The sequence below is a fragment of the Plectropomus leopardus genome, chromosome 11, assembly GCF_026936395.1.
Source record: "Plectropomus leopardus strain MGB_pleo_1.0 chromosome 11, ASM2693639v1, whole genome shotgun sequence".
Taxonomy (NCBI): domain Eukaryota; kingdom Metazoa; phylum Chordata; class Actinopteri; order Perciformes; family Serranidae; genus Plectropomus; species Plectropomus leopardus.
Window position 1 is genome coordinate 32,582,045 of NC_142186.1, and position 27,122 is coordinate 32,609,166.

General features: G+C 41.3%; 1 protein-coding gene across 5 annotated transcripts; it reads left to right on the forward strand.

Moving 5' to 3' along the window:
• Positions 1-2,356: 2,356 nt before the first annotated feature.
• On the forward strand, positions 2,357-26,696 carry LOC121939483 (septin-7-like). Of its 5 annotated transcripts, none has more exons than XR_015777990.1 (14): positions 8,148-8,615; positions 9,593-10,239; positions 10,576-10,713; positions 11,681-11,776; positions 11,866-11,962; positions 12,225-12,320; positions 12,469-12,590; positions 12,717-13,735; positions 14,903-14,998; positions 15,088-15,184; positions 15,446-15,541; positions 15,690-15,811; positions 15,937-16,967; positions 18,157-18,253. XR_015777990.1 is itself a non-coding variant. In XM_088084658.1 (8 exons), the coding sequence occupies exons 3-8, from the start codon at positions 3,393-3,395 to the stop codon at positions 25,808-25,810; spliced, it is 558 nt and encodes a 185-aa protein (XP_087940784.1). In that variant the 5' UTR covers positions 2,357-2,419; positions 2,509-2,605; positions 3,348-3,392; the 3' UTR covers positions 25,811-26,696. The 5 variants fall into 5 exon arrangements, 1 of the variants encoding a protein (XP_087940784.1); XR_015777991.1 differs by having other exon boundaries at positions 9,593-9,831; positions 10,173-10,713; XR_015777993.1 differs by lacking the exons at positions 8,148-8,615; positions 9,593-10,239; positions 10,576-10,713; positions 11,681-11,776; positions 11,866-11,962 and adding exons at positions 5,082-5,099; positions 5,252-5,369; positions 5,496-6,526.
• The last annotated feature ends 426 nt before the right edge of the window (positions 26,697-27,122 follow it).

Genomic DNA, 27,122 nt, shown 5'->3' on the forward strand with positions numbered 1-27,122 from the left:
AACATAAATGCATTCGTTTACATTCAATACTTATTTCAGGCTACAGAGTGATTCAGAATGATTTAACACAACTTGCTGCAACCAGCTGAGCAACATGCTAAGCTGTATTTTTATCTTCAGGCAGACTGAAGCCCTTGGACATCAAAGTTATGAAACTGCTACACGAGAAAGTCAACGTCATCCCGCTGATCGCGAAAGCTGACTCCCTCACCCCAGAGGAATTTCAACAGTTCAAGAAACAGGTCAGTGGTTTCCACAGCTGCACACTACTGCAGAAAAAGTATCCCTTTTTTCACTGTAGTCATCGGTGTGATGGTGAAAATGTGCATCACGAAGCCAAATAAAGAGGACCCTCTGTTGTGTTACAGATCTTTGACTGGAGACTGTGGAGAGGTTACATGCATACCAGAAAAACTTGATGTGGCAGATGAGATTGAGATAGAGGAGACAGACAGTGCAGGGACAGGAGGAGGACAGGAGGAGGACAGAGGAGGACAGTAAGCAGGAAGGAAGAAATCATGTGGCATCACAGGCCGTTCACTACAATCATTGACACTTCCTTTGAGAATCCTCCAGTTCATGAGGATCATCCCATGAGACCCTATGAATACTTCAAACAGTATATACCAGATGAGAGCTTCAGTTTGATGGCCGACAACACAAATGTTTGTGCCTTGCAAAGTGGTACACTAGGTTTCAAACCAACAAGTTCAGGAGAGATCAGAACCCTAATCGGTCTCCACCTTGCAATGGGAGTGATAAAAATGCCAAGAGTCTCCATGTACTGGGAAGCCGGGATGGACATAGGAATTTTCCAAAACACCGTGCCCCGTGACAGATTCTTCCAGCTCCGGTCACATTTGCATTTGGTCAACAATTTGGAGAAGCCAGCTGAGAACAATGATGTGTTTTTTCAAGGTACGTCCTCTCTATGATGCCATACGCAATAGATGCTTGAAACTTCCACTAGAGGAGAACCTTTGCGTGGATGAACAAATGGTGCCATTTCGCAGAACTCTGTCTGTCAAGCAATTCATCAAAGGCAGGCCACACCCATGGGGGGTGAAAATATACTTCCTGTGTGGGAAAAGTGGCACGGCCTACGACTTCCTGCTGCACCAAGGCACTATAATGGAGCTATCACAACAGCACAGAAAGCAGCTGGGCCTTGGAGCTGGAGTGGCGTACCATCTAAGCCAGCGAATCACTGAGGCCAACCACAAGTTGTATTTTGACAACTATTTCACAACGTACAGTCTTCTGGAGCTGCTGGCTGAGAGGAAAATTCATGCCACTGGGACAGCAAGGGTCTCTTGCTTTGCCAGGCCTCCTCTACAGTCTGACAAAGAGATGGCCAAAAAGCCTCGAGGAAGCTGTGATGAAGTTGTAAGCCGTGATGGTAAGGTGGCACTGGTCAAATGGTATGACAACAGATCAGTTCTCATGGCCTCAAACTTTGTTGGTGTTGGCAGAATGGATGAAGTGCAGCGGTGGGACAAAAAGAAGGACATGTTTCTAAGACTTTAGGACGTTTTTGTGATGTTAGGATGTTTCTAGGATTTGGGCACATATCCAGTATTGTATATTTCTAGGATTTCAGGACAAGAAACAGGTCAGTGGTTTCCACAGCTGCACACTACTGCAGAAAAAGTATCCCAGAGTATTTTTTCACCGTAGTCATCGGTGTGATGGTGAAAATGTGCATCACGAAGCCAAATAAAGAGGACCCTCTGTTGTGTTACAGATCTTTGTGCAGCGACGTTCTGCTCTGTGGGGAAGGTTTTTCTGTAAATTAAACATGCGTATGAATATAAGCCAAGAAAAGAGAAGAGACTGGTAGTTTCTTGAAGAAGCAGAAATGCAAACAGTTTAATTTTTGCATTGTGCTTTCGTGTGATGTTTTATTTCATCATACACAGTGAGTCAGACAGTGTCAAGAAGACAGGTGTGACCCAAAACGACAGCTGTCATCTCCTCCTAAGCACCGATCCAAATACATCTGCTCTGAGTTTAAACGAAAGACTGTATAAGTAAGAGAGATATAAAGAGAAGAAATCACTGAAAAGTTTTCAGACTTGTGTTCCTGCTGCTGTCGACCGTTTACCTGTTCTGTGACGTTGCATGGACGAACAGCCCACACTCACAAAGTTTAACAGAAAAGCAGACCTTTGTTGCAGCAGTGTGCTCACTGGCAATGGGAATGCAGTCTGTTGCTCTTTTATTTAGCATTTAGCCATGTTTGGCAAATATTGTTAAGAAATGGCTCTTAAAAATATGAAATATCATAAAAATTACAATTTACTTGAGTGATCTTCTCTTTCGTTTTAGATCATGCGAAATACAAGAGCACAAAATCAAAATCTCTGAGTTCCCTGAGACGGACGATGAAGAGGAGAACAGGCTGGTGAAGAAAATAAAGGTACTGTATGTCACCTGACACGTCGTATAACATAAATGTATTCGTTTACACTCTTGCATTAATAATGCCATTTATTCTTCCCATCCCAGGACAAACTGCCGCTGGCTGTCATCGGCAGCAACATCGTCATCGAGGTGAACGGCAAGAGGGTCAGAGGGAGACAATACCCCTGGGGGGTTGCAGAAGGTATGAAAGTTTAGTTAGTTAAACATTAACGCAGAGAAAACAGTTTAAGATGCTGATATCAAGTTAAAGAAACGGTAGAAAAAGTAAGACATTAGATGTAAGAGAGAACGAGTGTTTCATACGGAGGCTGTCAGCGGAGTCGGAGTGATTCAAAAAATGCAATAAATCTCAATTAACGATAGACGTTTGCAATTAACCCCTTCGGACCCAGTGTCCTTTAGAATGGACATGACATATTTCTGTCTCTAAACCAATAAATACCCTGTATTTGAATGATGTCAGTAATGCTGGTTACTGATTGGATCCTGATTATCCAATCACAATCATTTCACGACTTTGCGCACGCTCTGAGAGAGTGACAGACATCGGACAAGACAAGCATGGAGGAGCGACTGCAGAGGGAGGAGTAAGTGCCCATTTTCAATCAAAAATATAAATTTATGCTCATGCTGGCCAAATGAATTTGCTGTCAGCATAATTGTAACTGTTATAAGTGATAAAATTTGAAGTTATTTTGAACATATATCATATCATTAATTTACAGGATTTTTTCAAAGTCCGATGTCCACTGCAATGGACATCAGGAGTTGGGCGAGTTTAGCTAACACTCACGTTTTTAGTGTCAGTATATAAAGAAACAAAGTACCTGTATACTTCCAATCAGTAAAGTATGTTGTAATGCATAACAGTTCAAGAGTGAGAAAACATAAAATGAGTTGAAATGTGATTGTTTTGTTATAAGATTCAGAGAGGGACAGTGGAGAGGAAGCCCTTGGACATTGAATTCATGAAACGGTTCCACGAGAAAGTCAACGTCATCCCGCTGATCGCAAAAGCTGACTCCCTCACCCCAGAGGAATGTCAACAGTTCAAGAAACAGGTCAGTGGTTTCCACAGCTGCACACTACTGCAGAAAAAGTATCCCAGAGCATTTTTTCACTGTAGTCATCGGTGTGATGGTGAAAATGTGCATCACGAAGCCAAATAAAGAGGACCCTCTGTTGTGTTACAGATCTTTGTGCAGCGACGTTCTGCTCTGTGGGGAAGGTTTTTCTGTAAATTAAACATGCGTATGAATATAAGCCAAGAAAAGAGAAGAGACTGGTAGTTTCCTGAAGAAGCAGAAATGCAAACAGTTTAATTTTTGCATTGTGCTTTCGTGTGATGTTTTATTTCATCATACACAGTGAGTCAGACAGTGTCAAGAAGACAGGTGTGACCCAAAACGACAGCTGTCATCTCCTCCTAAGCACCGATCCAAATACATCTGCTCTGAGTTTAAACGAAAGACTGTATAAGTAAGAGAGATATAAAGAGAAGAAATCACTGAAAAGTTTTCAGACTTGTGTTCCTGCTGCTGTCGACCGTTTACCTGTTCTGTGACGTTGCATGGACGAACAGCCCACACTCACAAAGTTTAACAGAAAAGCAGACCTTTGTTGCAGCAGTGTGCTCACTGGCAATGGGAATGCAGTCTGTTGCTCTTTTATTTAGCATTTAGCCATGTTTGAAAAAAATGTTTGAAAGACCAGTGTGCACTTGCTAATTTGGGAGAAAGGGATGCAAGTGTAGCTCAAGAGTCATGGCTCAGTGCAGGTCGGTGCTCATGATGACGAGCCCACAGCAGTGTTTATCGCTTTGTCGCCGGACACAAAGAGGCACAGTGCACTCGTGTAAGCTTGGAGGACGACGTATAACCTACAGCTCCTACTATAACCATACGTCATCTCCGTTTTTAACTTTGAGCACAATATTTAAGTCATATTTGGCAAATATTGTTAAGAAATGGCTCTTAAAATTATGAAATATCATAAAAACTACAATGTACTTGAGTGATCGTCTCTTTTGTTTTAGATCATGCGAGAAATACAAGAGCACAAAATCAAAATCTACGAGTTCCCTGAGACGGACGATGAAGAGGAGAACAGTAGTCTCGGTCAGAAAATAAAGGTACTGTATGTCACCTGACACGTGGTATAACATAAATGTATTCGTTTACACTCTTGCATTAATAATGCCATTTATTCTTCCCATCCCAGGACAAACTGCCGCTGGCTGTCATCGGCAGTAACATCACCATCGAGGTGAACGGCAAGAGGGTCAGAGGGAGACAATACCCCTGGGGGGTTGCAGAAGGTATGAAAGTTTAGTGAGTTAAACATTAACGCAGAGAAAACAGTTTAAGATGCTGATATCAAGTTAAAGAAACGATAGAAAAAGTAAGACATTAGATGTAAGAGAGAACGAGTGTTTCATACGGAGGCTGTCAAGCGGAGTCGGAGTGATTCAAAAATGTCAAAAAGTCATATTTGGCAAATATTGTTAAGAAATGGCTCTTAAAATTATGAAATATCAAAAAAAGTACAATTTACTTGAGTGATCTTCTCTTTTGTTTTAGATCATGCGAGAAATACAAGAGCACAAAATCAAAATCTACGAGTTCCCAGAGACGGACGATGAAGAGGAGAACAGTAGTCTCGGTCAGAAAATAAAGGTACTGTATGTCACCTGACACGTCTTATAACATAAATGCATTCGTTTACATTCAATACTTATTTCAGGCTACAGAGTGATTCAGAATGATTTAACACAACTTGCTGCAACCAGCTGAGCAACATGCTAAGCTGTATTTTTATCTTCAGGCAGACTGAAGCCCTTGGACATCAAAGTTATGAAACTGCTACACGAGAAAGTCAACGTCATCCCTCTGATTGCGAAAGCTGACTCCCTCACCCCAGAGGAATGTCAGCAGTTCAAGAAACAGGTCAGTGGTTTCCACAGCTGCACACTACTGCAGAAAAAGTATCCCTTTTTTCACTGTAGTCATCGGTGTGATGGTGAAAATGTGCATCACGAAGCCAAATAAAGAGGACCCTCTGTTGTGTTACAGATCTTTGACTGGAGACTGTGGAGAGGTTACATGCATACCAGAAAAACTTGATGTGGCAGATGAGATTGAGATAGAGGAGACAGACAGTGCAGGGACAGGAGGAGGACAGGAGGAGGACAGAGGAGGACAGTAAGCAGGAAGGAAGAAATCAAGTGGCATCACAGGCCGTTCACTACAATCATTGACACTTCCTTTGAGAATCCTCCAGTTCATGAGGATCATCCCATGAGACCCTATGAATACTTCAAACAGTATATACCAGATGAGAGCTTCAGTTTGATGGCCGACAACACAAATGTTTGTGCCTTGCAAAGTGGTACACTAGGTTTCAAACCAACAAGTTCAGGAGAGATCAGAACCCTAATCGGTCTCCACCTTGCAATGGGAGTGATAAAAATGCCAAGAGTCTCCATGTACTGGGAAGCTGGGATGGACATAGGAATTTTCCAAAACACCGTGCCCCGTGACAGATTCTTCCAGCTCCGGTCACATTTGCATTTGGTCAACAATTTGGAGAAGCCAGCTGAGAACAATGATGTGTTTTTTCAAGGTACGTCCTCTCTATGATGCCATACGCAATAGATGCTTGAAACTTCCACTAGAGGAGAACCTTTGCGTGGATGAACAAATGGTGCCATTTCGCAGAACTCTGTCTGTCAAGCAATTCATCAAAGGCAGGCCACACCCATGGGGGGTGAAAATATACTTCCTGTGTGGGAAAAGTGGCACGGCCTACGACTTCCTGCTGCACCAAGGCACTATAATGGAGCTATCACAACAGCACAGAAAGCAGCTGGGCCTTGGAGCTGGAGTGGCGTACCATCTAAGCCAGCGAATCACTGAGGCCAACCACAAGTTGTATTTTGACAACTATTTCACAACGTACAGTCTTCTGGAGCTGCTGGCTGAGAGGAAAATTCATGCCACTGGGACAGCAAGGGTCTCTCGCTTTGCCAGGCCTCCTCTACAGTCTGACAAAGAGATGGCCAAAAAGCCTCGAGGAAGCTGTGATGAAGTTGTAAGCCGTGATGGTAAGGTGGCACTGGTCAAATGGTATGACAACAGATCAGTTCTCATGGCCTCAAACTTTGTTGGTGTTGGCAGAATGGATGAAGTGCAGCGGTGGGACAAAAAGAAGGACATGTTTCTAAGACTTTAGGACGTTTTTGTGATGTTAGGATGTTTCTAGGATTTGGGCACATATCCAGTATTGTATATTTCTAGGATTTCAGGACAAGAAACAGGTCAGTGGTTTCCACAGCTGCACACTACTGCAGAAAAAGTATCCCAGAGTATTTTTTCACCGTAGTCATCGGTGTGATGGTGAAAATGTGCATCACGAAGCCAAATAAAGAGGACCCTCTGTTGTGTTACAGATCTTTGTGCAGCGACGTTCTGCTCTGTGGGGAAGGTTTTTCTGTAAATTAAACATGCATATGAATATAAGCCAAGAAAAGAGAAGAGACTGGTAGTTTCCTGAAGAAGCAGAAATGCAAACAGTTTAATTTTTGCATTGTGCTTTCGTGTGATGTTTTATTTCATCATACACAGTGAGTCAGACAGTGTCAAGAAGACAGGTGTGACCCGAAACGACAGCTGTCATCTCCTCCTAAGCACCGATCCAAATACATCTGCTCTGAGTTTAAACGAAAGACTGTATAAGTAAGAGAGATATAAAGAGAAGAAATCACTGAAAAGTTTTCAGACTTGTGTTCCTGCTGCTGTCGACCGTTTACCTGTTCTGTGACGTTGCATGGACGAACAGCCCACACTCACAAAGTTTAACAGAAAAGCAGACCTTTGTTGCAGCAGTGTGCTCACTGGCAATGGGAATGCAGTCTGTTGCTCTGTTATTTAGCATTTAGCCATGTTTGGCAAATATTGTTAAGAAATGGCTCTTAAAAATATGAAATATCATAAAAATTACAATTTACTTGAGTGATCTTCTCTTTCGTTTTAGATCATGCGAGAAATACAAGAGCACAAAATCAAAATCTACGAGTTCCCTGAGACGGACGATGAAGAGGAGAACAGGCTGGTGAAGAAAATAAAGGTACTGTATGTCACCTGACACGTCGTATAACATAAATGCATTCGTTTACACTCTTGCATTAATAATGCCATTTATTCTTCCCATCCCAGGACAAACTGCCGCTGGCTGTCATCGGCAGTAACATCGTCATCAAGGTGAACGGCAAGAGGGTCAGAGGGAGACAATACCCCTGGGGGGTTGCAGAAGGTATGAAAGTTTAGTGAGTTAAACATTAACGCAGAGAAAACAGTTTAAGATGCTGATATCAAGTTAAAGAAACGGTAGAAAAAGTAAGACATTAGATGTAAGAGAGAACGAGTGTTTCATACGGAGGCTGTCAGCGGAGTCGGAGTGATTCAAAAATGCAATAAATCTCAATTAACGATAGACGTTTGCAATTAACCCCTTCGGACCCAGTGTCCTTTAGAATGGACATGACATATTTCTGTCTCTAAACCAATAAATACCCTGTATTTGAATGATGTCAGTAATGCTGGTTACTGATTGGATCCTGATTATCCAATCACAATCATTTCACGACTTCTTGCACGCTCTGAGAGAGTGACAGACATCGGACAAGACAAGCATGGAGGAGCGACTGCAGAGAGGGAGGAGTAAGTGCCCATTTTCAATCAAAAATATAAATTTATGCTCATGCTGGCCAAATGAATTTGCTGTCAGCATAATTGTAACTGTTATAAGTGATAAAATTTGAAGTTATTTTGAACATATATCATATCATTAATTTACAGGATTTTTTCAAAGTCCGATGTCCACTGCAATGGACATCAGGAGTTGGGCGAGTTTAGCTAACACTCACATTTTTAGTGTCAGTATATAAAGAAACAAAGTACCTGTATACTTCCAATCAGTAAAGTATGTTGTAATGCATAACAGTTCAAGAGTGAGAAAACATAAAATGAGTTGAAATGTGATTGTTTTGTTATAAGATTCAGAGAGGGACAGTGGAGAGGAAGCCCTTGGACATTGAATTCATGAAACGGTTCCACGAGAAAGTCAACGTCATCCCGCTGATCGCAAAAGCTGACTCCCTCACCCCAGAGGAATGTCAACAGTTCAAGAAACAGGTCAGTGGTTTCCACAGCTGCACACTACTGCAGAAAAAGTATCCCAGAGCATTTTTTCACTGTAGTCATCGGTGTGATGGTGAAAATGTGCATCACGAAGCCAAATAAAGAGGACCCTCTGTTGTGTTACAGATCTTTGTGCAGCGACGTTCTGCTCTGTGGGGAAGGTTTTTCTGTAAATTAAACATGCATATGAATATAAGCCAAGAAAAGAGAAGAGACTGGTAGTTTCCTGAAGAAGCAGAAATGCAAACAGTTTAATTTTTGCATTGTGCTTTCGTGTGATGTTTTATTTCATCATACACAGTGAGTCAGACAGTGTCAAGAAGACAGGTGTGACCCAAAACGACAGCTGTCATCTCCTCCTAAGCACCGATCCAAATACATCTGCTCTGAGTTTAAACGAAAGACTGTATAAGTAAGAGAGATATAAAGAGAAGAAATCACTGAAAAGTTTTCAGACTTGTGTTCCTGCTGCTGTCGACCGTTTACCTCTTCTGTGACGTTGCATGGACGAACAGCCCACACTCACAAAGTTTAACAGAAAAGCAGACCTTTGTTGCAGCAGTGTGCTCACTGGCAATGGGAATGCAGTCTGTTGCTCTTTTATTTAGCATTTAGCCATGTTTGAAAAAAATGTTTGAAAAACCAGTGTGCACGTGCCAATTTGGAAGAAAGGGATGCAAGTGTAGCTCAAGAGTCATGGCTCAGTGCAGGTCGGTGCTCATGATGACGAGCCCACAGCAGTGTTTATCGCTTTGTCGCTCGGACACAAAGAGGCACAGTGCACTCGTGTAAGCTTGGAGGACGACGTATAACCTACAGCTCCTACTATAACCATACGTCATCTCCCTCTTTTTAACTTTGAGCACAATATTTAAGTCATATTTGGCAAATATTGTTAAGAAATGGTTCTTAAAATTATGAAATATCATAAAAATTACAATTTACTTGAGTGATCTTCTCTTTTGTTTTAGATCATGCGAGAAATACAAGAGCACAAAATCAAAATCTACGAGTTCCCTGAGACGGACGATGAAGAGGAGAACAGGCTGGTGAACATAAATGCATTCGTTTACACTCTTGCATTAATAATGCCATTTATTCTTCCCATCCCAGGACAAACTGCCGCTGGCTGTCATCGGCAGCAACATCGTCATCGAGGTGAACGGCAAGAGGGTCAGAGGGAGACAATACCCCTGGGGGGTTGCAGAAGGTATGAAAGTTTAGTTAGTTAAACATTAACGCAGAGAAAACAGTTTAAGATGCTGATATCAAGTTAAAGAAACGGTAGAAAAAGTAAGACATTAGATGTAAGAGAGAACGAGTGTTTCATACGGAGGCTGTCAGCGGAGTCGGAGTGATTCAAAAAATGCAATAAATCTCAATTAACGATAGACGTTTGCAATTAACCCCTTCGGACCCAGTGTCCTTTAGAATGGACATGACATATTTCTGTCTCTAAACCAATAAATACCCTGTATTTGAATGATGTCAGTAATGCTGGTTACTGATTGGATCCTGATTATCCAATCACAATCATTTCACGACTTTGAGCACGCTCTGAGAGAGTGACAGACATCGGACAAGACAAGCATGGAGGAGCGACTGCAGAGAGGGAGGAGTAAGTGCCCATTTTCAATCAAAAATATAAATTTATGCTCATGCTGGCCAAATGAATTTGCTGTCAGCATAATTGTAACTGTTATAAGTGATAAAATTTGAAGTTATTTTGAACATATATCGTATCATTAATTTACAGGATTTTTTCAAAGTCCGATGTCCACTGCAATGGACATCAGGAGTTGGGCGAGTTTAGCTAACACTCACATTTTTAGTGTCAGTATATAAAGAAACAAAGTACCTGTATACTTCCAATCAGTAAAGTATGTTGTAATGCATAACAGTTCAAGAGTGAGAAAACATAAAATGAGTTGAAATGTGATTGTTTTGTTATAAGATTCAGAGAGGGACAGTGGAGAGGAAGCCCTTGGACATTGAATTCATGAAACGGTTCCACGAGAAAGTCAACGTCATCCCGCTGATCGCAAAAGCTGACTCCCTCACCCCAGAGGAATGACAACAGTTCAAGAAACAGGTCAGTGGTTTCCACAGCTGCACACTACTGCAGAAAAAGTATCCCAGAGCATTTTTTCACTGTAGTCATCGGTGTGATGGTGAAAATGTGCATCACGAAGCCAAATAAAGAGGACCCTCTGTTGTGTTACAGATCTTTGTGCAGCGACGTTCTGCTCTGTGGGGAAGGTTTTTCTGTAAATTAAACATGCGTATGAATATAAGCCAAGAAAAGAGAAGAGACTGGTAGTTTCTTGAAGAAGCAGAAATGCAAACAGTTTAATTTTTGCATTGTGCTTTCGTGTGATGTTTTATTTCATCATACACAGTGAGTCAGACAGTGTCAAGAAGACAGGTGTGACCCAAACCGACAGCTGTCATCTCCTCCTAAGCACCGATCCAAATACATCTGCTCTGAGTTTAAACGAAAGACTGTATAAGTAAGAGAGATATAAAGAGAAATCACTGAAAAGTTTTCAGACTTGTGTTCCTGCTGCTGTCGACCGTTTACCTGTTCTGTGACGTTGCATGGACGAACAGCCCACACTCACAAAGTTTAACAGAAAAGCAGACCTTTGTTGCAGCAGTGTGCTCACTGGCAATGGGAATGCAGTCTGTTGCTCTTTTATTTAGCCATGTTTGAAAAAAATGTTTGAAAGACCAGTGTGCACGTGCTAATTTGGGAGAAAGGGATGCAAGTGTAGCTCAAGAGTCATGGCTCAATGCAGGTCGGTGCTCATGATGACGAGCCCACAGCAGTGTTTATCGCTTTGTCGCTCGGACACAAAGAGGCACAGTGCACTCGTGTAAGCTTGGAGGACGACGTATAACCTACAGCTCCTACTATAACCATACGTCATCTCCCTGTTTTTAACTTTGAGCACAATATTTAAGTCATATTTGGCAAATATTGTTAAGAAATGGCTCTTAAAATTATGAAATATCATAAAAACTACAATGTACTTGAGTGATCGTCTCTTTTGTTTTAGATCATGCGAGAAATACAAGAGCACAAAATCAAAATCTACGAGTTCCCTGAGACGGACGATGAAGAGGAGAACAGTAGTCTCGGTCAGAAAATAAAGGTACTGTATGTCACCTGACACGTGGTATAACATAAATGTATTCGTTTACACTCTTGCATTAATAATGCCATTTATTCTTCCCATCCCAGGACAAACTGCCGCTGGCTGTCATCGGCAGTAACATCGTCATCGAGGTGAACGGCAAGAGGGTCAGAGGGAGACAATACCCCTGGGGGGTTGCAGAAGGTATGAAAGTTTAGTTAGTTAAACATTAACGCAGAGAAAACAGTTTAAGATGCTGATATCAAGTTAAAGAAACGATAGAAAAAGTAAGACATTAGATGTAAGAGAGAACGAGTGTTTCATACGGAGGCTGTCAGCGGAGTCGGAGTGATTCAAAAAATGTCAAAAAGTCATATTTGGCAAATATTGTTAAGAAATGGCTCTTAAAATTATGAAATATCAAAAAAAGTACAATTTACTTGAGTGATCTTCTCTTTTGTTTTAGATCATGCGAGAAATACAAGAGCACAAAATCAAAATCTACGAGTTCCCAGAGACGGACGATGAAGAGGAGAACAGTAGTCTCGGTCAGAAAATAAAGGTACTGTATGTCACCTGACAAGTCGTATAACATAAATGCATTCGTTTACATTCAATACTTATTTCAGGCTACAGAGTGATTCAGAATGATTTAACACAACTTGCTGCAACCAGTTGAGCAACATGCTAAGCTGTATTTTTATCTTCAGGCAGACTGAAGCCCTTGGACATCAAAGTTATGAAACTGCTACACGAGAAAGTCAACGTCATCCCTCTGATTGCGAAAGCTGACTCCCTCACCCCAGAGGAATGTCAGCAGTTCAAGAAACAGGTCAGTGGTTTCCACAGCTGCACACTACTGCAGAAAAAGTATCCCTTTTTTCACTGTAGTCATCGGTGTGATGGTGAAAATGTGCATCACGAAGCCAAATAAAGAGGACCCTCTGTTGTGTTACAGATCTTTGACTGGAGACTGTGGAGAGGTTACATGCATGCCAGAAAAACTTGATGTGGCAGATGAGATTGAGATAGAGGAGACAGACAGTGCAGGGACAGGAGGAGGACAGGAGGAGGACAGAGGAGGAAGGAAGAAATCATGTGGCATCACAGGCCGTTCACTACAATCATTGACACTTCCTTTGAGAATCCTCCAGTTCATGAGGATCATCCCATGAGACCCTATGAATACTTCAAACAGTATATACCAGATGAGAGCTTCAGTTTGATGGCCGACAACACAAATGTTTGTGCCTTGCAAAGTGGTACACTAGGTTTCAAACCAACAAGTTCAGGAGAGATCAGAACCCTAATCGGTCTCCACCTTGCAATGGGAGTGATAAAAATGCCAAGAGTCTCCATGTACTGGGAAGCTGGGATGGACATAGGAATTTTCCAAAACACCGTGCCCCGTGACAGATTCTTCCAGCTCCGGTCACATTTGCATTTGGTCAACAATTTGGAGAAGCCAGCTGAGAACAATGATGTGTTTTTTCAAGGTACGTCCTCTCTATGATGCCATACGCAATAGATGCTTGAAACTTCCACTAGTGGAGAACCTTTGCGTGGATGAACAAATGGTGCCATTTCGCAGAACTCTGTCTGTCAAGCAATTCATCAAAGGCAGGCCACACCCATGGGGGGTGAAAATATACTTCCTGTGTGGGAAAAGTGGCACGGCCTACGACTTCCTGCTGCACCAAGGCACTATAATGGAGCTATCACAACAGCACAGAAAGCAGCTGGGCCTTGGAGCTGGAGTGGCGTACCATCTAAGCCAGCGAATCACTGAGGCCAACCACAAGTTGTATTTTGACAACTATTTCACAACGTACAGTCTTCTGGAGCTGCTGGCTGAGAGGAAAATTCATGCCACTGGGACAGCAAGGGTCTCTCGCTTTGCCAGGCCTCCTCTACAGTCTGACAAAGAGATGGCCAAAAAGCCTCGAGGAAGCTGTGATGAAGTTGTAAGCCGTGATGGTAAGGTGGCACTGGTCAAATGGTATGACAACAGATCAGTTCTCATGGCCTCAAACTTTGTTGGTGTTGGCAGAATGGATGAAGTGCAGCGGTGGGACAAAAAGAAGGACATGTTTCTAAGACTTTAGGACGTTTTTGTGATGTTAGGATGTTTCTAGGATTTGGGCACATATCCAGTATTGTATATTTCTAGGATTTCAGGACAAGAAACAGGTCAGTGGTTTCCACAGCTGCACACTACTGCAGAAAAAGTATCCCAGAGTATTTTTTCACCGTAGTCATCGGTGTGATGGTGAAAATGTGCATCACGAAGCCAAATAAAGAGGACCCTCTGTTGTGTTACAGATCTTTGTGCAGCGACGTTCTGCTCTGTGGGGAAGGTTTTTCTGTAAATTAAACATGCGTATGAATATAAGCCAAGAAAAGAGAAGAGACTGGTAGTTTCTTGAAGAAGCAGAAATGCAAACAGTTTAATTTTTGCATTGTGCTTTCGTGTGATGTTTTATTTCATCATACACAGTGAGTCAGACAGTGTCAAGAAGACAGGTGTGACCAAAACGACAGCTGTCATCTCCTCCTAAGCACCGATCCAAATACATCTGCTCTGAGTTTAAACGAAAGACTGTATAAGTAAGAGAGATATAAAGAGAAGAAATCACTGAAAAGTTTTCAGACTTGTGTTCCTGCTGCTGTCGACCGTTTACCTGTTCTGTGACGTTGCATGGACGAACAGCCCACACTCACAAAGTTTAACAGAAAAGCAGACCTTTGTTGCAGCAGTGTGCTCACTGGCAATGGGAATGCAGTCTGTTGCTCTTTTATTTAGCATTTAGCCATGTTTGAAAAAAATGTTTGAAAGACCAGTGTGCACGTGCTAATTTGGGAGAAAGGGATGCAAGTGTAGCTCAAGAGTCATGGCTCAATGCAGGTCGGTGCTCATGATGACGAGCCCACAGCAGTGTTTATCGCTTTGTCGCTCGGACACAAAGAGGCACAGTGCACTCGTGTAAGCTTGGAGGACGACGTATAACCTACAGCTCCTACTATAACCATACGTCATCTCCCTCTTTTTAACTTTGAGCACAATATTTAAGTCAAATGGCTCTTAAAATTATGAAATATCATAAAAACTACAATGTACTTGAGTGATCGTCTCTTTTGTTTTAGATCATGCGAGAAATACAAGAGCACAAAATCAAAATCTACGAGTTCCCTGAGACGGACGATGAAGAGGAGAACAGTAGTCTCGGTCAGAAAATAAAGGTACTGTATGTCACCTGACACGTGGTATAACATAAATGTATTCGTTTACACTCTTGCATTAATAATGCCATTTATTCTTCCCATCCCAGGACAAACTGCCGCTGGCTGTCATCGGCAGTAACATCGTCATTGAGGTCAACGGCAAGAGGGTCAGAGGGAGACAATACCCCTGGGGGGTTGCAGAAGGTATGAAAGTTTAGTTAGTTAAACATTAACGCAGAGAAAACAGTTTAAGATGCTGATATCAAGTTAAAGAAACGATAGAAAAGTAAGACATTAGATGTAAGAGAGAACGAGTGTTTCATACGGAGGCTGTCAGCGGAGTCGGAGTGATTCAAAAAATGTCAAAAAGTCATATTTGGCAAATATTGTTAAGAAATGGCTCTTAAAATTATGAAATATCAAAAAAAGTACAATTTACTTGAGTGATCTTCTCTTTTGTTTTAGATCATGCGAGAAATACAAGAGCACAAAATCAAAATCTACGAGTTCCCAGAGACGGACGATGAAGAGGAGAACAGTAGTCTCGGTCAGAAAATAAAGGTACTGTATGTCACCTGACACGTCTTATAACATAAATGCATTCGTTTACATTCAATACTTATTTCAGGCTACAGAGTGATTCAGAATGATTTAACACAACTTGCTGCAACCAGCTGAGCAACATGCTAAGCTGTATTTTTATCTTCAGGCAGACTGAAGCCCTTGGACATCAAAGTTATGAAACTGCTACACGAAAAAGTCAATGTCATCCCGCTGATCGCGAAAGCTGACTCCCTCACCCCAGAGGAATTTCAACAGTTCAAGAAACAGGTCAGTGGTTTCCACAGCTGCACACTACTGCAGAAAAAGTATCCCTTTTTCACTGTAGTCATCGGTGTGATGGTGAAAATGTGCATCACGAAGCCAAATAAAGAGGACCCTCTGTTGTGTTACAGATCTTTGACTGGAGACTGTGGAGAGGTTACATGCATACCAGAAAAACTTGATGTGGCAGATGAGATTGAGATAGAGGAGACAGACAGTGCAGGGACAGGAGGAGGACAGGAGGAGGACAGAGGAGGACAGTAAGCAGGAAGGAAGAAATCAAGTGGCATCACAGGCCGTTCACTACAATCATTGACACTTCCTTTGAGAATCCTCCAGTTCATGAGGATCATCCCATGAGACCCTATGAATACTTCAAACAGTATATACCAGATGAGAGCTTCAGTTTGATGGCCGACAACACAAATGTTTGTGCCTTGCAAAGTGGTACACTAGGTTTCAAACCAACAAGTTCAGGAGAGATCAGAACCCTAATCGGTCTCCACCTTGCAATGGGAGTGATAAAAATGCCAAGAGTCTCCATGTACTGGGAAGCCGGGATGGACATAGGAATTTTCCAAAACACCGTGCCCCGTGACAGATTCTTCCAGCTCCGGTCACATTTGCATTTGGTCAACAATTTGGAGAAGCCAGCTGAGAACAATGATGTGTTTTTTCAAGGTACGTCCTCTCTATGATGCCATACGCAATAGATGCTTGAAACCTCCACTAGAGGAGAACCTTTGCGTGGATGAACAAATGGTGCCATTTCGCAGAACTCTGTCTGTCAAGCAATTCATCAAAGGCAGGCCACACCCATGGGGGGTGAAAATATACTTCCTGTGTGGGAAAAGTGGCACGGCCTACGACTTCCTGCTGCACCAAGGCACTATAATGGAGCTATCACAACAGCACAGAAAGCAGCTGGGCCTTGGAGCTGGAGTGGCGTACCATCTAAGCCAGCGAATCACTGAGGCCAACCACAAGTTGTATTTTGACAACTATTTCACAACGTACAGTCTTCTGGAGCTGCTGGCTGAGAGGAAAATTCATGCCACTGGGACAGCAAGGGTCTCTCGCTTTGCCAGGCCTCCTCTACAGTCTGACAAAGAGATGGCCAAAAAGCCTCGAGGAAGCTGTGATGAAGTTGTAAGCCGTGATGGTAAGGTGGCACTGGTCAAATGGTATGACAACAGATCAGTTCTCATGGCCTCAAACTTTGTTGGTGTTGGCAGAATGGATGAAGTGCAGCGGTGGGACAAAAAGAAGGACATGTTTCTAAGACTTTAGGACGTTTTTGTGATGTTAGGATGTTTCTAGGATTTGGGCACATATCCAGTATTGTATATTTCTAGGATTTCAGGACAAGAAACAGGTCAGTGGTTTCCACAGCTGCACACTACTGCAGAAAAAGTATCCCAGAGTATTTTTTCACTGTAGTCATCGGTGTGATGGTGAAAATGTGCATCACGAAGCCAAATAAAGAGGACCCTCTGTTGTGTTACAGATCTTTGTGCAGCGACGTTCTGCTCTGTGGGGAAGGTTTTTCTGTAAATTAAACATGCGTATGAATATAAGCCAAGAAAAGAGAAGAGACTGGTAGTTTCTTGAAGAAGCAGAAATGCAAACAGTTTAATTTTTGCATTGTGCTTTCGTGTGATGTTTTATTTCATCATACACAGTGAGTCAGACAGTGTCAAGAAGACAGGTGTGACCCAAAACGACAGCTGTCATCTCCTCCTAAGCACCGATCCAAATACATCTGCTCTGAGTTTAAACGAAAGACTGTATAAGTAAGAGAGATATAAAGAGAAGAAATCACTGAAAAGTTTTCAGACTTGTGTTCCTGCTGCTGTCGACCGTTTACCTGTTCTGTGACGTTGCATGGACGAACAGCCCACACTCACAAAGTTTAACAGAAAAGCAGACCTTTGTTGCAGCAGTGTGCTCACTGGCAATGGGAATGCAGTCTGTTGCTCTTTTATTTAGCATTTAGCCATGTTTGAAAAAAATGTTTGAAAGACCAGTGTGCACGTGCTAATTTGGGAGAAAGGGATGCAAGTGTAGCTCAAGAGTCATGGCTCAGTGCAGGTCGGTGCTCATGATGACGAGCCCACAGCAGTGTTTATCGCTTTGTCGCTCGGACACAAAGAGGCACAGTGCACTCGTGTAAGCTTGGAGGACGACGTATAACCTACAGCTCCTACTATAACCATCGTCATCTCCCTGTTTTTAACTTTGAGCACAATATTTAAGTCATATTTGGCAAATATTGTTAAGAAATGGCTCTTAAAATTATGAAATATCATAAAAACTACAATGTACTTGAGTGATCGTCTCTTTTGTTTTAGATCATGCGAGAAATACAAGAGCACAAAATCAAAATCTACGAGTTCCCAGAGACGGACGATGAAGAGGAGAACAGTAGTCTCGGTCAGAAAATAAAGGTACTGTATGTCACCTGACACGTCTTATAACATAAATGCATTCGTTTACACTCTTGCATTAATAATGCCATTTATTCTTCCCATCCAAAGACAAACTGCCGCTGGCTGTCATCGGCAGTAACATCGTCATCGAGGTGAACGGCAAGAGGGTCAGAGGGAGACAATACCCCTGGGGGGTTGCAGAAGGTATGAAAGTTTAGTTAGTTAAACATTAACGCAGAGAAAACAGTTTAAGATGCTGATATCAAGTTAAAGAAACGATAGAAAAAGTAAGACATTAGATGTAAGAGAGAACGAGTGTTTCATACGGAGGCTGTCAGCGGAGTCAGAGTGATTCAAAAAATGTCAAAAAGTCATATTTGGCAAATATTGTTAAGAAATGGCTCTTAAAATTATGAAATATCAAAAAAAGTACAATTTACTTGAGTGATCTTCTCTTTTGTTTTAGATCATGCGAGAAATACAAGAGCACAAAATCAAAATCTACGAGTTCCCAGAGACGGACGATGAAGAGGAGAACAGTAGTCTCGGTCAGAAAATAAAGGTACTGTATGTCACCTGACAAGTCGTATAACATAAATGCATTCGTTTACATTCAATACTTATTTCAGGCTACAGAGTGATTCAGAATGATTTAACACAACTTGCTGCAACCAGCTGAGCAACATGCTAAGCTGTATTTTTATCTTCAGGCAGACTGAAGCCCTTGGACATCAAAGTTATGAAACTGCTACACGAGAAAGTCAACGTCATCCCTCTGATCGCGAAAGCTGACTCCCTCACCCCAGAGGAATTTCAACAGTTCAAGAAACAGGTCAGTGGTTTCCACAGCTGCACACTACTGCAGAAAAAGTATCCCAGAGCATCTTTTCACTGTAGTCATCGGTGTGATGGTGAAAATGTGCATCACGAAGCCAAATAAAAAAATGCAATAAATCTCAATTAACGATAGAAGTTTGAAATTAATCACAATTTAAAAAATCTGCTGTTTGGTATCCAACACGTGAGAAAAGTGGGACATTTTTGAGCATCATGAAAGAAGAACATTCCTGAAAAAAACAGCATTACTTATGCTCCTGTTTTCTTCTGCATCAAGTTCAAGATGTTACTCGGTGTCTGAGGTACAAACAAGGTCACTCATTTACTTTATGATTGTAGTGAGATATAGCACCTGACTGTTGAGTAGCACTTGTGAACGTACCACTGACCTCAGTAGCCACTCCCTTCGTCACAGCCAGCCTATATAAAGGACGAGTGAGCACATGCTTGTTTCTTTTGGCTGCTGGTTCCTGTGTGTGGTGGCTGCTGTTTGCTGTACTGGTAGGTATGGGAGCCCTTTTCAGTTTAGTTGTCATGTTTTATTTCTTCACTGCACTTTTATTTAAAACCCCCCTTTTTTCTCTCTGCTAGGCTGGAGGTAGCAGTGGTGTCTGAGCCTTCCTGCTGTAGTGGGCTGGTAATCCAGGTGGTTCACGTGATTTCCTGCTGTTTTGCCCTTGTTTTGCTTCTGTTTTGTTGTTTGGTTTCCTGTTTTGCTCTTTGTATTATGCACTTAGTTTTGCTTTCTTATTCTTATTTGCTTTTGCATTCTATTGAGTGATTTCTTTGAATATATTAAAACAATTGGGTTGCTGTATTTGTTAATTTTGTTATTAGTATTTTTCTTTTAGTGAAGTGGAGCACCATTTGGTTGGGGAGGCTAGGCACCCCGGGTGAGGTTCCTACACACTGGGCACTGGGACACGATTGCTGTGAGGTTTGCTGTGTTGCACTGAAGTGAGTAGTGGTGGCACCTTTAGGCACCCCTCCATAGTAGTCTGCCCCCCCACTGATGGCCTCTGCTCACTCTTTTATGTAGGTTATGTTGGGCTGAGTTTTATTTTGATATTTTACCACATCTCTGGTTTTTAGATTGTAGTTGTTAAGGCCTTTTTTTAGATGACTTTGTAATAGAAATATTTTTAATCCCTTTAATGTTTGTTTATTGATTCAGTTTATTTTGACTAGTTAATTTTTCCCTCTTCCTTTGCAGTTCCAGCCCTGCCTGTTTATTTTGATTATCAATAAATATTTGATTTATTTGGAAAATACGTTTCTGTCCTGTTTCAGAAACAAATCTGTGTGCCTTACTGATCATCCAAACTTTAATATTTTGAGGTATTTCCTGGGGCGCAATTCCTCAGATGGCGTTGTCGGTTCTCCCCCTCACATTACCTCGTGAACACACGCCTCACCACGACACATTATGATAACTGACTGACTTTTTGTGTTTTTTTTTATAGTTGAAAACAGCGACCACTGTGACTTCACCATCCTCAGGGACATGCTCATCAGGTACGGAGAAAAAGGAACATGTCGAAAAACACTTTAAACTATCAGGCAGATCATTAGCAGCAGGGATGTGCCTTATCGACTGTCAGGGTACTACCCGTGTGGTTTTTAGTATGATCAAAAAATTAAAAAAAATATTGTGATAATGGCAATTTTCCAACATGTTCACATAAAGACGTCTTACCGTTACACACGGCAACAACAAGCATAGCTGAGAGCAAAATGCTACCAGTTACTGTTTTTTTTTTCAACCTAAAGAAATGATTTCTGTGTTTACTGAATATCTGTGTAATTAATAGCTTTAATATTTTTCAGCATTATGTCACGTGATTAAGAGTAAAGTTATCCCAAAAATACCCTGTAATATTGTGAAATTATTTAAGGGCATTTCAGCCATCCCTAATAAACAGAGCATCTATAAAGACTGTTAAGTGGTTTTATTATGTAAGGTCTGACTGTAATTAAAAGAGCAGTTGAAACATGACTCATGGAGCATTTGAAATAGCTTCAATTCTTTGCCGTCTCTCCGCAGAACTCACATGCAGGACCTGAAGGACGTGACAAACAACGTCCACTACGAGAACTACCGCAGCAGGAAGCTGGCTGCTGTCACTTACAATGGGGTGGACAACAACAGAGCTCAAGGTCAGCTGTCCACAAAGTAAGTAGTAGGGCTGCAACAGCATGATTTCTCACAGTACAGTAACCGTCTCAGAAAACTGCACCGCGTCACGTTCTTATTATTTTTAATTATAATTATCAGTAACAATAACCGAGAGGGTTTTTTGGTTTGATCTATTTTTTTATTTAGTGCTGGGCATAGATTAATTTTTTTTTTTATCTCACTGCAATCCTGTAGTTAATCTAGATTAATCTAGATTAAAATTATAGATTTGAATTTTGCCAAAGACATTCAAAATAATATCTATCTAAATGATGAAAATGCATCACAAACTGCTTGAGAAAGCTGTTCTACTACAATATTTGGTAAAGAAAAATAATGTTCCATAAGATTTACTTTGGTGTTTAACTTTTTTTATTTTGTTAAACACAGACATTTAGGAACAGGTTCTGTCTCCGTGTGGGAAAAAGCTTTTTCCTGCTAACTGGAATGAACAGCAGAGGGCGCAGCCTCTGATAACATGACCCTAACTGAACTGTGGGCCTACATTAGAGGTCATGAAGAAGACCATTAACAGTCAGCAGCTTTGTGACACGGCTTGAGCCAAATCACTCCAGTAACGCGGGATTCATATCGCGCGATAAGCAAATTATCGCGCGATAAGAATCCCGCGTTAACGCAGCACGGCCCTATCTTCCCTCCTGGTTTTCCATCATAAGTCGATACTTCTGCCAGTGTGATAGTGAAACAGGTATTAAATTGCATTTACTATACTTGGATTTTTATTTTTTTATTTTTTTTTTGAAGTCATGAAAGATCTCGTGTTTAACTCATTTTTCAACTCTCATTTGGCCAACTCTGCTGATGTATTTGACACCCAGCTCACAAAGCCCACATTGTTGTTTTTTCCAAGCTTTCTTTTTTTTCCATTTACAGCAAAAATGTCACTGAAATCACAGAAATAGACTGTAGTTTTATTTCAGTGCATGACCTCATTGTTGCATGCTGTGTGTGTGTGTGTGTGTGTGTGTGTGTGTGTGTGTGTGTGTGTTTGCGCGCGCAAAAGCTCCTCAACTCTTGGTGTCAAATCCCAACTACTTCTCTTAAGGTGTAAAAATTCAGGACTGAACTCGAGTTAGCCTTCGAATGCAGCCTCCGAAGAATGCAGACCTTCGGAGGTCGCAGCCTACGCGGTCTACGGAGGCGACACCTACAGAGGCGAGTCCTACGGAGGCACCTCCGAGGGCCGCATCAACGGTTGTTAAATGAGACAGTCTAGCCTTCGGAGGATTTCGTGGTTGCTTCACCACGTCAGTTGAGAGAAAGAGAGGGACTGACTACAGCAAAGAAATGATTTTATTTTTAGATATATTTTTTTAATTTATATTTTGCTGTAGGAGGAGTAGAAGTGCTTCTGTCTGCGTCAGAAGCTGATTTATCTCTCATAGCTAGTATGCTAGGTGGCTACGTGTAGCTGAGTGAGGCTCTGCTGCCCGGAGATAAATCAGCTGCCTACTCTAACAGAGGCTCCTTCTCCTCCACAAATATAAATATAAAAACAAAATCATTTCTTTCTTGTGTTCGTTTTAGGACATTTTCCTCTCTCCCTCTGATGAGTCTTGACAGCTGAAATCAATTGTGACGTGGGATGAAGGGCAGGAACATCTGGTGACGCAACCAGGAAATCCTCCGAAGGCTAGACCATCCCTTTGAACAACTGTTAATGCGGCCTTCGGGGTCACCTCCGTAGTCCGTGTAGGCCGCGTCCTCCGAATGATGCAGTCCCTGAATTCCGTGTCACGTTCTTATTATTTTTAATTATAATTATCAGTAACAATAACCGAGAGGGTTTTTTGGTTTGATCTATTTTTTTATTTTATTCATAAATGTATTATATTTAGTACTGGGCATAGATTAATTTTTTTAATCTAGATTAATCTCACTGCAATCCTGTAGTTAATCTAGATTAATCTAGATTAAAATTATAGATTTGAATTTTGCCAAAGACATTCAAAATAATATCTATCTATCTAAATGATGAAAATGCATCACAAACTGCTTGAGAAACCTGTTCTACTATAATATTTGGTAAAGAAAAATAATGTTCCATAAGATTTACTTTGGTGTTTAACTTTTTTTATTTTGTTAAACACAGACATTTAGGAACACAGGTTCTGTCTCCGTGTGGAAAAAGCTTTTTCCTGCTAACTGGAATGAACAGCAGAGGGCGCAGCCTCTGATAACATGACCCTAACTGAACTGTGGGCCTACATTAGAGGTCATGAAGAAGACCATTAACAGTCAGCAGCTTTGTGACACGGCTTGAGCCAAATCACTCCAGTCACTCAGGCAGACCAGCTTCCGCCTTGTTCACGCCCCCTCCGCGTAATTCGACCAGGTATACATCCGCGCTTAAACAACAAAGTGAAATTGGTGCCTTGCTCACTGTATAGACCCAACTTAGAGAATAGTTTATCGTAGCGATAATTTGCTTATCGCGATAAGAATCAACGTTAACGCAGCGTTAACGCCGTTAACTGATCCAGCACTAATTATATTATATCTATATTTATAAATGTATTATATTTATTATACTAAATTGCCATACTATAGCAAATGGTTTGACAGTATAAAGCTACAACCCTAGCATCAAATTGAGTTTCTTCAATAAAAACAAAATAACATTCAGTTGAAATAACACTTACTGAAATATTTTCGATTATATATCTGTTATTTTTGTCCCTGACAGTTGTCTGTCAGTTGTCACTGCTTGCCACAGTAGCTGAGTATTTGCTGAGTTTCAATAGTTAATTGCTATAAATTGCATCTTTATTGTGTTTATAAGACTGTAAAAGTGTCCCAATATGCCAACCTGAGGACGTCTCTCAGTCTTCCACCATGTTGGCTGGTCTGCAGTCAGTTTTCACACACTGCAGAGCTGTAGTTAACTTTTTCAATTTAGTTTCTAGGTCACATTCATGTAATGTCATTGGTAATTATTGTTATATACTGCTGGGAATTACAGAAAAAATACATCTAGGCCCTATCTTCCCTCCTGGTTTTCCATCATAAGTCGATACTTCTGCCAGTGTGATAGTGAAACAGGTATTAAATTCCATTTACTATACTTGGATTTTTATTTTTTTATTTTTTTTTTGAAGTCATGAAAGATCTCGTGTTTAACTCATTTTTCAACTCTCATTTGGCCAACTCTGCTGATGTATTTGACACCCAGCTCACAAAGCCCACATTGTTGTTTTTTCCAAGCTTTCTTTTTTTCCATTTACAGCAAAAATGTCACTGAAATCACAGAAATAGACTGTAGTTTTATTTCAGTACATGACCTCATTGTTGCATGCTGTGTGTGTGTGTGTGTGTGTGTGTGTGTGTGTGTGTGTGTGTGTCTTTGCGCGTGCAAAAGCCCCTCAACTCTTGGTGTCAAATCCCAACTACTTCTCTTAAGGTGTAAAAATTCAGGACTGAACTCGAGTTAGCCTTCGAATGCAGCCTCCGAAGAATGCAGACCTTCGGAGGTCGCAGCCTACGCGGTCTACGGAGGCGACACCTACAGAGGCGAGTCCTACGGAGGCACCTCCGAGGGCCGCATCAACGGTTGTTAAATGAGACAGTCTAGCCTTCGGAGGATTTCGTGGTTGCTTCACCACGTCAGTTGAGAGAAAGAGAGGGACTGACTACAGCAAAGAAATGATTTTATTTTTAGATATATTTTTTTAATTTATATTTTGCTGTAGGAGGAGTAGAAGTGCTTCTGTCTGCGTCAGAAGCTGATTTATCTCTCATAGCTAGTATGCTAGGTGGCTATGTGTAGCTGAGTGAGGCTCTGCTGCCCGGAGATAAATCAGCTGCCTACTCTAACAGAGGCTCCTCCTCCTCCACAAATATAAATATAAAAACAAAATCATTTCTTTCTTGTGTTCGTTTTAGGACATTTTCCTCTCTCCCTCTGATGAGTCTTGACAGCTGAAATCAATTGTGACGTGGGATGAAGGGCAGGAACATCTGGTGACGCAACCAGGAAATCCTCCGAAGGCTAGACCATCCCTTTGAACAACTGTTAATGCGGCCTTCGGGGTCACCTCCGTAGTCCGTGTAGGCCGCGTCCTCCGAATGATGCAGTCCCTGAATTCCGTGTCACGTTCTTATTATTTTTAATTATAATTATCAGTAACAATAACCGAGAGGGTTTTTTGGTTTGATCTATTTTTTTATTTTATTCATAAATGTATTATATTTAGTGCTGGGCATAGATTAATTTTTTTAATCTAGATTAATCTCACTGCAATCCTGTAGTTAATCTAGATTAATCTAGATTAAAATTATAGATTTGAATTTTGCCAAAGACATTCAAAATAATATCTATCTATCTAAATGATGAAAATGCATCACAAACTGCTTGAGAAAGCTGTTCTACTACAATATTTGGTAAAGAAAAATAATGTTCCATAAGATTTACTTTGGTGTTTAACTTTTTTTTATTTTGTTAAACACAGACATTTAGGAGCACAGGTTCTGTCTCCATGTGGAAAAAAGCTTTTTCCTGCTAACTGGAATGAACAGCAGAGGGCGCAGCCTCTGATAACATGACCCTAACTGAACTGTGGGCCTACATTAGAGGTCATGAAGAAGACCATTAACAGTCAGCAGCTTTGTGACACGGCTTGAGCCAAATAACTCCGGTCACTCAGGCAGACCAGCTTCCGCCTTGTTCACGCCCCCTCCACGTAATTCGACCAGGTATACATCCGCGCTTAAACAACAAAGTGAAATTGGTGCCTTGCTCACTGTATAGACCCAACTTAGAGAATAGTTTATCGCGCGATAATTTGCTTATCGCGCGATAAGAATCCCGCGTTAACGCAGCACGTTAACGCCGTTAACGGTCCAGCACTAATTATATTATATCTATATTTATAAATGTATTATATTTATTATACTAAATTGCCATACTATAGCAAATGGTTTGACAGTATAAAGCTACAATCCTCGCATCAAATTGAGTTTCTTCAATAAAAACAAAATAACATTCAGTTGAAATAACACTTACTGAAATATTTTCGATTATATATCTGTTATTTTTGTCCCTGACAGTTGTCTGTCAGTTGTCACTGCTTGCCACAGTAGCTGAGTATTTGCTGAGTTTCAATAGTTAATTGCTATAAATTGCATCTTTATTGTGTTTATAAGACTGTAAAAGTGTCCCAATATGCCAACCTGAGGACGTCCCTCAGTCTTCCACCATGTTGGCTGGTCTGCAGTCAGTTTTCACACACTGCAGAGCTGTAGTTAACTTTTTCAATTTAGTTTCTAGGTCACATTCATGTAATGTCATTGGTAATTATTGTTATATACTGCTGGGAATTACAGAAAAAATACATCTAGGCCCTATCTTCCCTCCTGGTTTTCCATCATAAGTCGATACTTCTGCCAGTGTGATAGTGAAACAGGTATTAAATTGCATTTACTGTACTTGGATTTTTTTTTTTTTTTTTGAAGTCATGAAAGATCTCGTTTTTAACTCATTTTTCAACTCTCATTTGGCCAACTCTGCTGATGTATTTGACACCCAGCTCACAAAGCCCACATTGTTGTTTTTTCCAACCTTTCTTTTTTTCCATTTACAGCAAAAATGTCACTGAAATCACAGAAATAGACTGTAGTTTTATTTCAGTGCATGACCTCATTGTTGCATGCTGTGTGTGTGTGTGTGTGTGTTTGTGTGTGTGTGTGTGTGTGTGTGTGTCTTTGCGCGCGCAAAAGCTCCTCAACTCTTGGTGTCAAATCCCAACTACTTCTCTTAAGGTGTAAAAATTCAGGACTGAACTCGAGTTAGCCTTCGAATGTAGCCTCCGAAGAATGCAGACCTTCGGAGGTCGCAGCCTATGCGGTCTACGGAGGC

Coding starts and splice junctions, on each gene's coding strand:
- LOC121939483 (XM_088084658.1), top strand. CDS start 3,393: ATGAAACGGTTCCACGAGAAAGTCAACGTCATCCCGCTGATCGCAAAA. Junction 3,486..7,455: donor GTCAACAGTTCAAGAAACAG/GTCAGTGGTTTC, acceptor CTTTCGTTTTAG/ATCATGCGAGAAATACAAGA. Junction 7,549..7,637: donor GGCTGGTGAAGAAAATAAAG/GTACTGTATGTC, acceptor TTCCCATCCCAG/GACAAACTGCCGCTGGCTGT.